Consider the following 14708-nt stretch of genomic DNA (forward strand, 5'->3'; position numbering starts at 1 on the left):
TAACTGCTTGTAGAACTTTGTTCTTCTGTTGAGTTTCTGGAGTCTTAACAAGTATATGCCTATGTGTAGATTATTTTTGATCAAGGCTATTTGGAGTCCTATATGCCTCACTTATCTGTATGTCAAGTTCTTTTCCCCTGCTTGGGAAGTTTTCTGCCATTACTTCTGTGAAGAGTGTTTTTATGTCATCTGCATTCTCTCCTGTTTCTTCATTGACTCCAATCAGACTTACATTATTCTTCTTTGCATCCTCTAGCAGCTGCTGGATTGATTTCTCATGTTCCCTTAGAATTTTGAAGCAATTTTTCTTTTCCTGGTCATTAATTGCAATCTTATCTTCTATATCTGAAATTCTGTCCTCACATTTTCTCATTCTGCTGTGTAGACTTTCAATGGAGTGTTTCATCTGGAAATTTATTTGCATTTGTTTTATGGATTCCATTTGTTTCCTTTGTTGGGATTCCATCATGTTCCTCAGCTCCTCTCCAGATTTATTAATCTTGTCTTGCAGTAGGAGCACAATTTCTCCTGTTATCTGAGAAATTATTTCTGATTTCATTTTTTCCAGATCCCCTTTTGTTGTCAGTTCAGTGGGTCCAGGTGCTTGAGTATCAGAGTGTTCCATCTCATTTCCCTTTGGGGTTGCTGTAGATGATCTGAAAGTCTGGTTTTGAGATTTATTCACGTGTTTTCTCATTTCGACTGGGGGTGGCAGGAGCAGTGCTCTTGGCACCCACGTGGCTCACTTCCTCTGAGCTGGGAGAGGTGGGACAGCATCAGGGGTGGTGGTACAGATGGTGGCTGGGAAGCCCCTTCCTCTGGACCAGGAGCAGTGGGACAGTGGCTCAGAAGCCCCTACCTCTGGACCAGGAGTGGCCGGACAGACAGTGGCCCAAAAGCCCTTTTCTCTGGGCTGGGAGTAGTGGGAGGGGTCTAAATACCTATTTCTTAAAAGAGGAAATTTAAAGAACAATTGAAGAAATATCTTTACTTTTTCTGCCTCTCTAGCACTACACTCTATCCATCCCAGGGAGCTTTTCTTGATAGAACACAGATTGTTATAGTACTCTCTTAGACCTTATCAGACTCTATCAACTGATACTTCTTTTCACATCTAGCCTGTTTTGTTTAAAATGTGTATTTAATGAGCATACATACCACATTCAATTCTACTCAAAAAATACTGAGGATAAATGAAGTGTGGTCAAAATATAAGGTGAATGTTTAAATTTTAAAAATTCATTACAGTAAAAGATACATTGACAGTAAAAGATACATTGACATTAAATTCTTTCAAAATACTCCCCCTTGCTTTGAACACACTTATCCCATTGTTCTTGTCATTTTCTGAAGCACTTCTAAAAGTCCTCTTTCATCAGTATCTTTACAAGGTATAATTTAAAACATGATGAATACTGCTGCTGAATGCCATCCAGTGGAAAGGCAGGCTTGTAGAAACATTACAGTGTGTCCTCACCCAGCTGTTTCACCAGATCTAGCATTATGTAACTTCTGGTGCTTCCCCAAAGTCAAAATGACCATGAAAAGCAAATGTACTGAATTGATTCAGGATATACAGGCAGCCACAACAGCACAACTAAAGACACTCACAAAAGAAGACTTCCACAATTGCTTTAGAAAGTGGCAAGAACAATGGGATAAGTGTGTTTGAAGCAGGCAGGAATATTTTGAGGGGTATTAATGCCAATGTGTCTTGCTGTAACAGATTTTAAAAATTTTAACATTTGCCATACTTTTTATCATACCTCTCAGTACTGAGAAAGATGGACATAGTCTAAAGATGGCTTAAAGTTTTATGAAATTTATGTTCTATTGGGGTAGGGATGGAAATAAAGAAAACCAATAAATAAACCAATAAATTTGAGAGTTTTAAGAATGATAAGCCAAATAACAAAATAAGATAGAATCTTCTCTGAGAAAATGTCATTTACACTAAGTCCACATAGATATGGAAGAAGAGTATTTTAGGAAGAGAAAACAGAGAATACACAGTGTCCAAAGTGGGAACAAACTTGGTGTATCCAAAAATAGAAAGCAAGTGATCAGGAACAGAGCTTATCAAGCTGTGGAAGAGTGGTTGAGAAGAGAAAAATACTTGGACTCAGATGCTGCTGGCCCCAGCCTACCACAGTGAGGAACTCAGACATTGTTCAAGGTACAGTGAGACACTGATCAGCAAATTACTTGATAGTTATGTAGAAAGCCAATCCCTTGGGTACAGAGAGTGTCCTCAATATTTTGTTGCTGAGTGATTGGCTTTGAGCTCTCTATAAATATTTGATGCCACTTGCTGGAATGAGCAAGGCAGAGTTCTAAACCTGTCCTGCATGTTACCTGGTATTCTGAGTTTTAGCTTTTAATATAAATCATTCGTCTTCATTATCAGTATAACTACTTTTTGTTTAATAAGTATGTATTACTTGGTACACACACACACACACACACACACACACACACACACCTATACTTTAAAGTCCTAAAAAAAAAGAAAAAAATTATACTTGTATTTACATGTGGCTAACAAATGGACCACAACATGGTCAAATACCTGTTTGCAGAGGGCCATAGGAATCAAACCAGAATACAAACAATTAATTGGTTTGAGACTTACGTGAATTAGATACAAATTACCAAATATTTTACCCACTTCAACTTCACTTTTATACTTGTGGTATAACATTTATAGACCTCAGAACAGAAATATTTTTCTATTTCAAACCAACTGTCAAAATCTTCAAAATACTTATTCAGCTCTGTAATTTGATAACAAAAGGTAGACAGATAAATATCTAAGAAAACACAAACTTGATATCTCCTCGCTTGATTCTGAAAGAGTTAAACATCCAGGGCATTCCACCACTCCCAGCACAGAGCAAGGGGCTTCCAGGCCACCATTCCACAGCTCCTGGTGCAGAGGAAGGGGCTTCCAGGCTGCCATACCACTGCTCCCAGTGCAGAGGTAGTGGCTTGCAGGATGCCATTCCACCACTCCCTGCACAGAGGAAGGGGCTTCCAGGCTGCCATGCCACCATTCCCAGCACAGAGGAGGTGAGCCGCGTGGGCACCAACAGCACCCCCACACACACCCCTGGGTCAAAATGAGAAGACACATAAACAAGTCTCAAAACCAAACTTCCAGATCACCTACACCAACCCAAAAGGGAAATGAGATGGAACAATCTGATACTCAACCACCTGGACCCACTGAACTAACAACAAAAGAGGATCTGGAAAAAAAGAAATCAGAAATAATTTCTCAGATAACAGCAGAGATTGATTGTGCTCATAGTGCAAGACATGATTAATAAATCTAGAGAGGAGCTCAGGAACATGATGGAATCCCAATGTAGGAAATAAATGGAATCCATAAAACACATGCAAACAGATTTCCAGGAGATGAAAAACTCCACTGAAAGTCTACACAGCAGAATGAGCCAATGTGAGGACAGAATTTCAGATACAGAAGATAAGATTGCAATTAGTGACCAGGAAAAGAAAAATTGCTTCAAAATTATAAAGGAGCACGAGAAATCAATCCAGTGGCTGTTAGACAATCCAAAGAAGAGTAACATAAGCCAGATTGGAGTCAACAAAGACACAGGAGAGAGTGCAGATGACATAAAAAAAAAACTGTTCACACAAGTAAAGGCAGAAAACTTCCCAAGCAGGGGAAAAGAACTTGACATACAGATAAGTGAGGCATATAGGACTCCAGCTAGCTTCAATAAAAAAAAATCTACACATAGGCATATAATTGTTAAGACTCCAGAAACTCAACAGAAGAACAAAGTTCTACAAGCAGTTAGAGAAAAGAAACAAGTCACATACAAAGGAAAGCCCATCAGAATCACAGCAGACCTCTCAACACAAACCCTCAAGGCAAGAAGAGCTTGGAGTGATGTATTCCAAGCCCTAAATAAAACAGCCTCCAATCCAGATTGATGTACCCTGCAAAACTATCTTTCAAAATTGATGGAGAAATAAGATACTTTCATGACAAAGAGTACCTTAGGAACTTTGTGAATACCAAACCAGCACTCCAAAGAATTTTACACAATATCCTAGGAAAAGACAATGAGAATCAAAACCCCAGGAAGCACGACAGAATGAATCCATCTGGTGTAACAAGAAATTAAATGTAAAGAGGGAGAATCCAATGAAAAGAAAAAGTCATGACAATGATAAGTCAATACATATCAGTTATAACCATCAATGTTAATGGTCTCAATTCACCAATCAAAAGAAATAGACTGGCAGAATAGGTCAAGAATCAAAATCCAACAATATGCTGCATACAAGAAACACACTTAATACAAAAAGAAACTCATAGACTGAAAGTTAAAGGGTTGAAAACAATACTCCACGGGAACCCAAAAAAAGCAGGAGTAGCTATCCTCTTTGCAGATCAAGTGGATTTCAAACCAACACTGATTAGAGACAAAGAAGGACACTACATCCTTGTAAAGGGAACAATCCAACAGGAAGAGATGACAATCATAAATATCTAGGCACCAAACACTGGTGCACCCAACTATATAAAACAAATACTAACAGACATGAAAAGTCATATATGCACTAATATAATAGTAGTGGGGGACCTCAGTACCCCACTGTTACAAATAGACAGATAAAATAGACAAAAAATAAATAATGAAATACTAGAACTCAATCAAACTCTTCAACAAATGAACTTAACACATGTTTACAGAGTGTTTGACCCCACAAAATTAGAATACATATTCTTTTCAACTGCATATGGGTCATTCTCCAAAACAGACCACATACTCGCTCATAAAAAATGTTTAAGTCCAAAGGAATTCAAGTTATCCCCTGTATATTATCAGACCATAGTGTGATGAAGTTGTAGATCATACCAAAAGAAACCGCAAAAATTTCATGAAAACATGGAAATTGAGCAACCCACTTCTGAATAACCAATGGGTCAAAGAGGAAATTAAAGCAGAAATCATACAGTTCCTTCAATTAAATGATGATGACAATGCAACATATCGGAATCTATGGGACACAATGAAAGCAGTATTATGTGGGAAATTCATAGCACTGAATACTCATATTAGGAAAACAGAGCAAGCCCAATTAAACAACTTGAAGCTGAACCTCTACCTTCTAGAAAAAGAAGTGCAGGACAAACCCAAAGCTCATACAAGGGAGGAAATTATAAAGATCAGAGGAGAAATCAATGCAATGGAGACTAAGAGAACAATAAAAAAAAAATCAATGAAGCCAAGAGTTGGTTCTTCGAAAGAATAAACAAAATTGACAAACCCTTCGCCAACCTTATCAGAAAAAGGAAAAAAAGCCCAAATCCATGCAATTAAGAATGAAAAGGGTGAAATTACAACAGACACAGCAGAAAGTCAGAGGATCATCAATACCTACTTCCAGAACCTATACGCCAATGAGGTGGAAAACCCAGAAGAAATGGACAGATTCCTAGATATGTATGAATTACCAAAGTTGAATGAAGAATACCTAAAAATTCTAAACAACCCAGTATCAATCACTGAAATTGAAAATGTAATTAAAAACTTACCAATTAAGAAAGCTTCACTGCTGAATTGTACAAGACATTTAGAGAGGAACTACTGCCACTACTGTTTAAACTCTAATGAAATTGAAAGAGAAGCAATATTCCCAAATTCATTCCTGGAAGCAAGCATCACCTTAATCCCTAAAGCAGAGAAACACCCAACTGAGAAAGACAACTATAGGCCAATCTCACTAATGAACATAGATGCAAAAATCCTTAATAAGATACTGGCAGACACAATGCAGAAGATCATCAAGAGGATCATACACCCTGACCAAATGGGATTCATCCCAGGGATGCAGGGATGATTCAACATGTGCAAATCAATCAATGTAATAATACACTATATCAACAGAGCCAAGGACAAAAACCACATGATTACCTCCATAGATGTAGAAAAAGCATTTGTCAAAATTCAACATACATTTGTGATAAAAAAAAAAAACCCTACAAAAAATTGGAATAGATGGTCTCTACCTCAATCTGATAAAAGCCATCTATGAAAAACCAACAGCCAATATCACACTAAATGGTCAAAAACTGAAATCCTTCACAATAAATTCAGGAACAACACAAGGATGCCGACTATTACCACTCTTGTTCAATATAGTTTTGGAAACATTAGCCACAGCAATTAGACAAGAGAAAGAAATAAAAGGAATAAAGATAGGAAATGAAGAAGTCAAATTGTCCTTATTTTCAGATGACATGATACTCTATAGAGAAGACCCCAAGAACCCCACCAAAAGTCTTCTAGAGTTAATAACCAAATTCAGTCAAGTAGCTGGATATAAGGTCAACACACAAAAATCAATAGCTTTCCTCCGCACAAACAACAGACTAAGAGAATAATAGGGCAAACAATTCCTTTCACAATAGCATCTAAACAACAGAAATACCTAGGAATCAACCTAACAAAAGAAATCAAAGACCTCTTCTCTGAAAACTATAGCACTCTGAAAAGAGAGACTAAAGATAATATCAGAAAATGGATATGGTTTTTTAATGAAATGGAGTACTACTCAGCCATAAGAAACTAGAGACATTTATAGCTAACGGGACGCATATTGCGGTCATCCTCTTAAGTGAAATAAATAGGACACACATGTGTAAATACCAAATAGTTTCTCTAGTGTGAGAAACTGAAAGTGTAATTAAGGATTAAAATGATTAAAATGAATAATTGATAATTTCAAATTGTAAGAAAAGGTTCAAAGTGGTGGGGGGGGCAAGAGGGGAAAGGGAGAGATCAGAGTTACAGTCTGGAATCTGGAAAGAATCCATATATAAATTGTGTTTAAAACTATAGGAAGAGATGTAGATAGAGACTAGGCTGGAGCTCATCAGTGGGTTGGGAAGGAAGAGTCACTGAGATCAAAGGAGAGAAGGGTGTGTTTCCAGAATAAGCACATACAACTATGTAGAGTACACAGTACTTGATAGTGTGATAAATGACTGTTACTGTTTTAGGTACTTATCATAACATGCTGTGCTCTTCATACTTTAGAGCATAATCCTACTTCTATAAAAGAGTTTACTGTAAAACAATGTGCTGCTATGCCAGTGGTAGCCTCATGTATCTCATGTTTAACTGTGTATTTGGATAATATCAAGGGGCCATCAGAGATGACTGATGTATACCTTCTCAGTTTGCACTTAGAAGTTGGCACTCTGTGTGGTACTTTGCAATACACAGGGATGAAATTGCCTAACAACATATTTCTCAGATTATATTTCCATCACGTGTCACATGACTGTATTGAAATTTAAATTTTAAAAAAATGGCCTATGTGGAGTCTACTAGCTAATTAGAATTTTTTTTCAGACCAGTATGTATTCAATATCAGTTTTGAAAATCTCTCTAAAACAAATCACATCCTTTGATGTCTTGTTAATGCTTGAGATGTTTTTTTTTAATTATATGGAAAAATGTTTGAGTACTTTTCAGTTTTGCTTTGGTTGAGTTCTATTATATTTGAATATTATTATAGTTTTTTCCCTTGCATTGGTTTTCTTAGAATAATTTTAATTTTTGTACATGTGTGTGTTTAGTGAATGATAATAAAATTATACATTTAAAAAAAGAAAATGGAAAGACATGTTCCGCTCCTGGGTAGGAAGGATCAACACAGTGAAAATGGCCATACTTCCAAAACTGCTATATAGTCTCAATGCAATCCCAATTGAAATGCCAGCACCATACTTCACAGACCTTGAGAAAACAATTCAAAAATTCATTTGGAACAAGAAGAGACTCAGAATAGCAAAAGCAACTCTAAGTAACAGAGACATGGCAGGGGGTATCACAACCTCCAACTTGAAGCTATACTACAAAGCTACTGTGATAAAAACAGCATGGTACTGGCAAAGAAACAGACCTGAGGACCAGTGAAACAGATTAGAGGATGCAGAAACAATGCCAGACACACTCAGCCACCTCATCTTTGATAAAAGAGCCATATGCCCTCACTGGAGGAAAGATAGCCTCTTTAATAAATGGTGCTGGAAAAACTGGATTTCAACTTGCCAAAGATTAAAACTAGACCCATATCTCTCACCATGCACTCAACTAAAATCAAAATGGATTAAAGATCTAAATATTAAAATGAAACGCTGAATCAGCTGGAACAGAGGTTAGGTAGAACTCTTGAAGACATCGGGGTAGGAAAAGATTTTATGAACAAAACCTCAGTTGCCTGTGAACTAGCACAAACAATCAACAAGTAGGATCTCTTCTATTAAAAAGCTTCTGCACATCAAGAGAAACCACCAGCAGTGTGAAGAGGCAACCCACAATGTGGGAAAAAATCTTCACTTGCTTTTCCTCAGACAAAGGTCTACTATCTCAAATCTATAAAGAACTTAAAAAAAATCAGACCTCTCAAATTTAAAGACCCCATCCAAAAGTGGGCATCTGAAATGAACAGACATTTCTCAGACAAAGAAATAGAAATAGCAAATAAACATGTGAAAAAATGTTCAACATCACTGGTCATTCAAGAGATGCAAATGAAAACAACACTGAGATTCCACCTTACCCCAGAAAGAATGGCTGCTATTATGAAATCAACCAATAACAGATTCTGGCTGGGCTGTGGGGAAAGAGGAACCCTGCTCCACTGCTGGTGGGAGTGTAGACTAGTGCAACCACTGTGGAAATCAGTATGGAGATACCTCAAAGAACTAGGACTGAACTCCTATTTGACCCTGATATTCCCCTGCTGGGGATCTTCCCCAAAGAATTAAAAGAATCATACCACAGTGATATACGTGCACCCATGTTCATAGCAGCACAATTTGTAGTAGCTAAAACTTGGAAACAGCCCAAATGCCCGTCAACTGGAGACCGGATAAAGAAAATGTGGCTTTTTACAAAATGGAGTACAACTCAGCCATAAAAAATGAGAAATTAGAGACATTTATAGCTAAATGTATGCACATTGAGGCAATACTCTTAAGTGAAATAAATAGGACACACATGTGTAAATACTGAATAGTTTCTCTGGTGTGAGAAACTGAAAGTGTAAATAAGGGCCAAAGGGTATAATAGACAATGTGAAATAGGAAGAAAAGGGGCAAAGGGGAACAGAAAGTGGGAGGACTAGGGGAAAGGAAGGAAGGGAATGGAATTAATATGAGAAAATTTTAAAAAGGAAACAAAAGTCTTTGTAAATAGGGAGGAATGGAGGGGTTGAAGGGAGGGCAGGGGAAGGGAGAAAAATAAGAACCAAGAGAGATTATGTAAAGGTGCAAATGTCCAATGATGAATGTCATTATATTATATACCTAAAATGTACCAATAAAATAAAAATTTTTTTTAAAAGAGTTAAACATTGAGCCTCTCAGCTTCCTATAAGTAAATGAAGAATCACTGGCTACACACAAGCATGAATTACATATTTGAATAGGTTCGTTCTTTTTCCAGTAGGAATGTTGTGCTCTACAGAGACATTGTAACTCCTTCACCCAACACCCTTTTCAACCAACTTGGAAGAAGGTATTAGTTTTCAGGGTAATATGTGTGATCACAAAATAATGAAACTAACTAGATACTTCTAAGAATAGAAGCCATAACCTCATTAGCACTATCTTTTTTTTTCCCCATTAAGTTTATTGGTACATTTTTGATATAAAATACAGTTACATTCATCATTGGGATCTTGTACCATTACATGACTATCTTGGTTCTTATTATTTTTTTCCCCTTCCCTTGCCCTCCTTTCACCCTCTCCACCCTTCCCTATTTGCAAAGACCTTGAATCCATTTTTTTCCTCTTCTCATATTTTTAACTTTCCCTTTTTTCCCTTCCCCTACCCCTCCCAATTCCCCTGCTCTTTTAGACCTTTTCTTCCTGTTACACAATATCAGTTATACATTTTTTAAATTACAATATTAAGATCTAGGAGACATTACCACAGATTTTACAGAATTTAAAAGGATATAGAAAGATATTACAAAAATCTTTTTTGAAATAAATTTGACAACTTCTAAGAAGTACCTTGGAAGACAAATTAATGAAACTAACTCTGGAGGAAATATAAAATTTGAATAGCACCTATTAAAGAAAGTATATTCCTAGCTTGAAAACCTACCTATACAACAACAGCAGGCTCATAAACATTTTAACTGATAAATTATATCAAATATTTAAAGCAGAAAAAAGAAGGAACACTTCTCCCCTCATTTTAGGAAATCAACATTGTGCTAATCCTAAAACTGAACAAAGTTAATAGAAGAAAAAAGTATGAACATAGATAGAAATTTGTTTAACAAAACAAACTATTAGAAGGCAGATCTGGCAGTATGTCGAAAGTGGTTTTGTTATAGGGATGGCAGTGTTGGTTCAGCATTGGAAGATCCACCCCCAAAAGTCATCATTTTAACAGAGGAAAGGAGAAAGCCATATGATCCTGTCACTAGTTGGAGAAAGAGTATTGGACTAAATTCTACAGCTGTTCATGGTAAAAGCTATCAGGAGACTAGAAGTAGAACAGAAACTTCTCAACAGATTAAAGACATGTACTCCATACTTCCAGTGAGAATGCCTTATATAAATGGAGAAGATACAATGCTTTCTCCTTAAGGTGGGGAGCAAGGGGAGATATGCTTACTCTTCATCTGTCCATTAGACTTTGAAACATAGGTCTAAACCAAACTAGTCTGGCAATAAAATGACACAACTAGGATAAGATTGGCATGGCAGAAGCAAAATCTTTATATGTAGATGAAATGATCATCTACAGAGAAAATACTAAGAAATCTCTAGGAGGCCCTAGAACTTGTACTTGAATTTAGCAGGATTAGAAAACACAAGGTATATAGAAAAATTCAGGGCTGTGTATACTTGCTATAAATGAAGAACTGGATATTGAAGTTTAAAAGTTATGTAGGAGTACAAAGGACCCAGAAAAGCCAAAAACAAAAACAAAAACAGTGTTGGAAGACGTTTAGCACCCAATTTTAAGACTTCTTCTAAAGCTACAGTAATCAAGGCAGTGTTGGTTAAGGAAAGACATATAGATCATTGGAATAAAACAGAGAATCTAGAAATAGAACCACACATATATGGTCCACTGAGTTGTGAAAGATTATTTAACATTAGCATTTTATAGAATATAAATTCAATTCAAGAGCTGAGGAAGAGATAGTGTTTGCAGCAAACAGCACTAGAACACCTGGTATCCATATATAAAAAATTAACCTCAACCTTTTTTTCCATACATGAAAATGACTTGAAGGGATCTATGAACCTAAATATGAAAGCCTAAAAGTATACAACTTTAAGAAGAAATTACAAGGGAAAATATTTATGAATTCAGGGTAGGCAAGAACTACCTAGGATACAAAATACATGATGTATAAAAGAAAAACATTGATAAATGAGATTCCATCAAAATTTAGAACTTTAAATGACATCATTAAAATGAAAAATAGTCCTTAAACAGACCATATTTACAATACATTTAACCTATGACCAGAATATATAAAGAATTCATACAGCTCATTAATAGACAACCCAATTAAAATGTAGACATAAGATGATAAATAGCCAGTATAGCACAAGGAATGGTGTGCAACTCTAGAATCAGAAAATACTAATCAGTAAAATAATAAGATTGAATTATACACTCATTAGGGAGATGAAGTTAAAAGTTTTAAAAGCCTTGTCATGACTTTTTCTTTTTGTTGGATTCTCCCCCTTTGCATTTAATTTGTCACACCCAATGGATTCATTCTGCTGGGTTTCCTGGGGTTGTGATCCTCATTGTCTTTTCCTAGGATATTGTCTAAAATTTTTTGGAGTGCTGGTTTGGTATTCATGAAGTTCCTGAAGTGCTCTTTGTCATGAAAGTATCTTATTTCTCCATCAATTTTGAAAGATGGTTTTGCAGGGTACATCAATCTGGGTTGGAGGCTGTTTTCCTTTAGGGCTTGAAATACATCACTCCAAGCTCTTCTTGCCTTGAGGGTCTGCACTGAGAAGTCTGCTGTGATTCTGATGGGCTTTCCTTTGTATGTGATTTGTTTCTTTTCTCCCCGTTTGTAGAATTTTGTTCTTCTGTTGGATTTCTGGAAGCCTAACTATTATATGCCTATGTGTAGATATTTTTTGATCAAGGCTAGTTGTAGTCCTATATGCCTCACTTATCTGTATGTCAAGTTCTTTTCCCCTGCTTCAGAAGTTTTCTGTCATCACTTCTGTGAACAGTTTTTTTATGTCATCTGCACTCTCTCCTCTTTCTTCATTGACTCCAATCAGTCTTATGTTGTTCTTCTTTGCATTGTCTAGCAGCTGCTGGACTGATTTCTTGTGTTCCCTTACAATTTTAAAGTAATTTTTCTTTTCCTCCTTACTAATTGCAATCTTATCTTCTATATGTGAAATTCTATCTTCACATTGGTTCATTCTGCTGCACAGACTTTCGATGGAGTTTTTAATTTCTTGGAAATCTGTTTGTATCTGTTTTATGGATTCCATTTGTTTCCTATATTGGGATTCCATCATGTTCCTCAGATCCTCTATTTTTTTATCTGTGTCCTCTCTAGATTTATTAATCATGTCCTGCACCATGAGCAAAATCTTTGCTGTTATCTGAGTAATTATTTCTTATTTCATTTTTCCCAGATCCTCTTTTGTTGCCAGTTCAGAGAGTCCAGGTGCTTGAGTATCAGAGTGTTCCATCTCGTTTCCCTTTGGGGTTGCTGTAGGTGATCCAGAAGTCTGTTTTTGAGACCTGTTTACCTGTCTTCTCATTTCCATGGGAGGGGGTGCTTCTGGCGCCCACAGGGCTCACCTTCTCTGCCCTAGGAGCTTGGGATGGTAGCTGGGGAGCTTACTTCCAGGGTCTGGGACCAGCTCAGCTTCTCTGCCCTAGGAGCTTGGGATGTTGGTGGGGGAGCTTCCTTCTGGGTGCTGGGACTGGCTCACCTTCTCTGCCCGAGGAGCCTGGGATCTCAGCAGGGGAGCTTCCTTCTGGGTGCTGGGACCAGCTGAGCTTCTGTGCCCTAGGAGCCTGAGATGGAGGTGGGGAGCTTCCAGGTGCTGGGACCGGCTGAGCTTCTCTGCCCTAGGACCCTGGGATGGAGGTGGGGAGCTTCCCTCATTAGCACTATCTTAACAGAAGCACACACCATATTGCTTTGTAGAAAAGCAGAATCAAAATGAAGTCTATTAAATATAGCCAGAAAGATCCCTGGGAATTTGTTATTATGAGTACCCCACTTTTAGTCAGTCCTCTGTGCATGTTTCCTGCATTACTAACCAACTTCTGCCAAGGTCTGAAAGACAAAATATTCACTAGACATGCTCACCGAGTGTCCCAGGAAGCATCATTATACACTATATGCCAGGCTGCTGTAGTGTCTTCATATTTCTCCACAGTGAGGAAGGTCTCATGGGTCTGAAATAAAATTAATATCAGGCATGGCATAGTCACAAAAAGGATCCAGTCTCTACTAACTCCTATTGCTGACCACACACCAATGCCCTGATTCCTTGTGTGAAACTGTATTAGAATTTCATCTGAATTCTTAGGTGTTCCCTTTAATATTCTATGCAATGTCTTCAGAATATTAACTTATCCAGTCTGTTAAAACCATGACATTTTTAGACATTTCAGAGAAATATAATTATGGAGCTGATTGGAAATTGGGGCTGAGAAGAAACTGGGGGAAAACTTAAGAATTAAAAAGGACATAAGCCAAGTCTTTCCATGACTTGTTTATTGCTCTATATCCAAGACTTTTTTGGTCACCTTATGATTTAGAAGGGAAAATGAGAGTTTCTTCATCTTTCAATTTCCTGGTAGATGAATTATTAGTTACCATAACTGCCTGAATGAAATAATTGGAAAGAATACATAAATCTTCCCTGTACCAGGCAATTCCTATATTTTGTCATAATGGATTCCTAGAAACCATATTATAAGAAGATTTTATTTCTTCACAGGAAGATTACTGTAACAGGGCAAATTGTTTCAAGCCATGAATTTAGTTGCAAATAAAGCACAGATATGAATGTGACAGGTTAATAAATACAAAGGCCATAAGTCACCAAAATCCTTTAGACTGTGGGCCTTAAAAGACAATACTTGTGCTTAATTCACCCTCACCTTTATCCATCACAGTGCTTTACACATGTCATTTACCAGTAATCAAATAACTCTTTGCTGAACGGATCATTTTTTACCACTGGCCTTGTAATTGCTTAAAATTCTTCTCTAATCAGTCTACTGATGGATGATATTTAATGAAGAAGTTTTCATAACCATGGTGACTTGTAAAAAAAGCTGTTTCTGCCCATTTACAGTAGAATGACACTGAGGAGGCCTCAAATGGAGTAGGAAGCATGATAGGACCTAATAAATAGGTCTGGGGTACAGAGTGGAGCACAAGTCTACACGACAGAATAACCAGGGGCAAAACACATCCCTACCATAAACTCTTCAAGATGCACAATTAGTTACTATCAATTAGTCAACCTCTCTATGATTTAGTTTACCAACCTCAAAATTGTTGATAAAATGTAAGTTATTGGGAGCAGTAAAGATTAAATTAAATCCATGCAATAATGTATGTGAAGCACTTAGCCCAGGACCTGCAAATAGTAAGTATTCAATAAATATTGATAATGAG

At 37.0% G+C, this 14708-nt stretch overlaps 1 protein-coding gene across 6 annotated transcripts in view; it reads right to left on the reverse strand.

Moving 5' to 3' along the window:
• Asah2 (N-acylsphingosine amidohydrolase 2) overlaps nucleotides 1-14708 on the reverse strand; it is a 144641-nt gene that overhangs the window by 5298 nt on the left and 124635 nt on the right. For all 6 annotated transcript variants that reach the window (XM_021239109.2, XM_021239112.2, XM_021239110.2 and 3 more), the window contains one exon: nucleotides 13386-13474. In XM_021239109.2, coding sequence (XP_021094768.1) covers nucleotides 13386-13474 — 89 coding nt within the window. The remainder of the gene's footprint in view (nucleotides 1-13385; nucleotides 13475-14708) is intronic.

Source organism: Heterocephalus glaber, unplaced genomic scaffold, assembly GCF_053883595.1.
Source record: "Heterocephalus glaber isolate CG9 unplaced genomic scaffold, H.glaber_assembly_v1.0 deba00001497, whole genome shotgun sequence".
In the NCBI taxonomy this organism is placed as follows: domain Eukaryota; kingdom Metazoa; phylum Chordata; class Mammalia; order Rodentia; family Bathyergidae; genus Heterocephalus; species Heterocephalus glaber.